This window comes from Phytophthora infestans, genomic scaffold, assembly GCF_000142945.1.
Source record: "Phytophthora infestans T30-4 supercont1.869 genomic scaffold, whole genome shotgun sequence".
NCBI classification, from domain to species: domain Eukaryota; phylum Oomycota; class Peronosporomycetes; order Peronosporales; family Peronosporaceae; genus Phytophthora; species Phytophthora infestans.
Genome location: NW_003302947.1, coordinates 1 through 2,964, shown reverse-complemented (window position 1 = coordinate 2,964; position 2,964 = coordinate 1). Strand labels below are relative to the sequence as shown.

The following is a 2,964-nucleotide window of genomic DNA, read 5'->3' as shown; positions in this document are numbered from 1 at the left end:
CTTTTTGGTCTTGGATTCGGTACGCTTGCTGTGTACCAAGGTTTCATCGTCCTTCTTCTGAAAATAAACCTCCATCAAACGCTCCAGCTCGTTTTCGTCGATAGACTTATGTGGTTCTTGGCCTGCGGTATACATAGGTGTAGCTTACACACAACCAGCGAGCGGAAATTCCGTAGCAGAAGTCATACCTGACATGGCTCTCTCCTTTGCGCGCTTCGATCGGTACTCTTTCCCCAACTTGTCAACGTGCTTGCGTACACCGTCAGCAAACAGCTTCTTGCTCAGCGCTGAGCCAAGTCGCTCCGTGATTTCGACCCACCGCTCGGTCTTCGAGGCGTTACGAAGCTCGAGGATCCCGTCATCACCAACCACCTCGTTCATGAGCATGCAGTCTGCTTTCACAGAGTATGTGATGCGTTTTTTGCGGGCTTTCTCGCTCTTGTTTACTCGACGCTGTCGCTTGAGCCGAGGTTCTGCCTCGTCATCGCCTCCACCACTGCGTACGGGTGGCGCTGACACGGCTTGCAGAACTTGTGGCTCGTCACCGTCCAACTCGACGTCTGACTGCATAATCATAGTAGTTAGTGACAATTTGTCCAGTGGCACCGTCAGAATGAACACGTACTGTAGTCTTTAAAGGTGTCCAGGTAAGGAGCTGATTAGCGCGTTTGTCCATTGCTCTGGAACCTCTGTCGGCTTTGTCCGGGAGTCGCGCGGGGGTCGTGGCCAGCACCGAGGTTTTGCGGGTTGGCTGGTTTCCCTTTGCCCATGGTTGCCGCACGCGATTGGTGCGGTATCACCTAGACTGATGTCGAGTTTATCGGGTTAAAGGTTCTTACAGGAATCCGTTGAGCTATGGCACTGGAATATCTTGACCCTCTTATATTCCACTGGAACAAGGTTTGGGTATATAAATATGCAAGTTACGTTTTAAGTACGATTTTATTGCAACATTTTATTCCAAGGTGACGGTATATTCCAGAAACTGAAGTTCTCTAATATCTGGGAACGGACTTGGTGGACACGAGGTATGTCATGTACGACAGGATATCAGGTTTATCAAGGTTCATTTAAGACGGGTTTTACTGTATCACGGCCACAGGACGATTTGAGCCCTTCAAAAATCACGCGTCCGTCGGACGGGACAGGATACAGCTGAGCATCAACTCGATGCCTCTTTGCGATCCATCATGGATTTCATGGGCCATGGCAACCCGCCAAGCTGATCGGCATCATTTTTCCTTGCTCTCCACCGGTTCATTCTGAGTTTCGCGACCGAAGTCTCAAGAAATACCCCCAAGCTGCCATGGACCTCGCGCTCACAATCATTGACGGTCTCCGCAAGATCTTTGAGTTGCGTGATGCGATTCGTCGCCAGCGCCACGAGAGCCGGAAGATGTACCAAAGCTGTCGAGAAGCTCGCAAATGCGGTGGCCTCGTTCTCAAAGTACCTGCAAAAATACCACGACACGCATCGAGCGTCCGAATGTTCAAACATGTGAAAATGGAGAAGCGACAGAAAATCGCTTCAGAAATCGACCAATTCTTCCGAACGCTCAACCTCGCTGCGACTGTGACATTGATGAACGAGCAAGCCGCCGCTTTCAGTAGCGCGGCGAAACTCTTCGCTAAGCTTGAAGATGAGCACGGCGGCATCAAGCTCAGTCACGACTAAATTCACGCTGCCCTCCTCGCAGACAAGCAGCAGATCGAAATGGTCAACAAGATGACGATAGTTGAGCAAGCGACATTCACGACACGTGCTCTCCTTAAGGGGCATAATACAAAACGTTTGGCTCGTCAAACGAATATGAAGAAGAAGTACCCGCATGGGTCGGCAACAAATTGACGTAAAAAGGGTGCGTGGGTGAGGAGAAAACGGCGATTGAAACGAAGAAGAGCGTAGCAGGTACATGTACTGTGGAGGAAGACAAGGTTGTATTAAAGCCTACCGGATGCGGATGAAAAAGCGACGTCGAGGCTACCCGAGCGTCACCAATGTTTAGATTGGTGCGACGGTGTTGACAGACAGGCCGGTCTCGGATATGACGATGGTAGCGCCAGCAATAAAACCACGCAAGTTGTGCTTGCGATGGAGGCCATGGGAGCTGACGGGCTTGCCAAAGCAACGGAAGATGCCCGGGGACTGAAGCCTGTTGTCCTCGCGTTGTGATGAGTTGTTAGGGCGTTGCGTGCATTGTTACTTGACCAGAAATGGGTTCTGGCCATCCGTTTCGCTATCATCGACCATATGCCGCGCTACTGGTAGCACCGTCACTTCTTCGTCGGATCAAGCTCCCAAATGCTTTAGATAATTCGACACTCTTGTTTAGCGTGGTTGGGGCGCCGGTGGTATGCGCACCTCTGTGTACGACGAGGCGGGTCATCGTGTCCATAGCGCGCGCTGGATAGCTCCTGTAGCGCTGGCTACTTGGTCGTCGCAACAGATTGCGAGCTGCTCTCATTAGTAGCGTACTTGCGCTTGGCATAGCCACCAAGCTCCTTACGCTCGATTCCCGTCTTTAGTTCGGTATAAGTGCTGTGGGGCAGCCGTAGCTTTTTGCGTCAGAGGAAGACGCCCGGCTCAAAGCGTCCGTAATTCCAAACTCTCCTTACACGATGCTTCGCTCTTACCGTACGATGAGACCCGTCGCAGCGATCAGGGTTGTCTCTACCAATGACCTGCTTGTAGCTCTAAGCCTACGAAGGTCCGAGAAGCCGAGTCGTATCGACCCGTGGCCCGGCCATTCAAGAATCCGCCGCACCGTGCTGCCCAGCAGATTTGTATGTATGCGGGCCCGCGGCCACTACCGCTGATGAAGAAGTGCTGTGACACCAGCTCCGTCAACATTCCTTGGCTCCACAAGTCACCACTCCCCAGGCGTATCGGTAGTGCATTCGGCGACAGCTGAACCAACAGTCGGTTCAGCCATGCACACAGTCTCTATGGGCCTTCGTCATGGA

General features: G+C 52.2%; 1 protein-coding gene across 1 annotated transcript; it reads right to left on the bottom strand.

Moving 5' to 3' along the window:
• Window positions 1-6: 6 nt before the first annotated feature.
• On the bottom strand, window positions 7-754 carry PITG_21693 (uncharacterized protein; the record flags this gene model as incomplete). The annotated part of the gene is made up of 2 exons (XM_002996819.1): window positions 7-564; window positions 626-754. 2 exons carry the CDS (start codon window positions 674-676, stop codon window positions 145-147), a joined length of 471 nt encoding a protein of 156 aa, XP_002996865.1.
• Window positions 755-2,964: the final 2,210 nt, after the last annotated feature.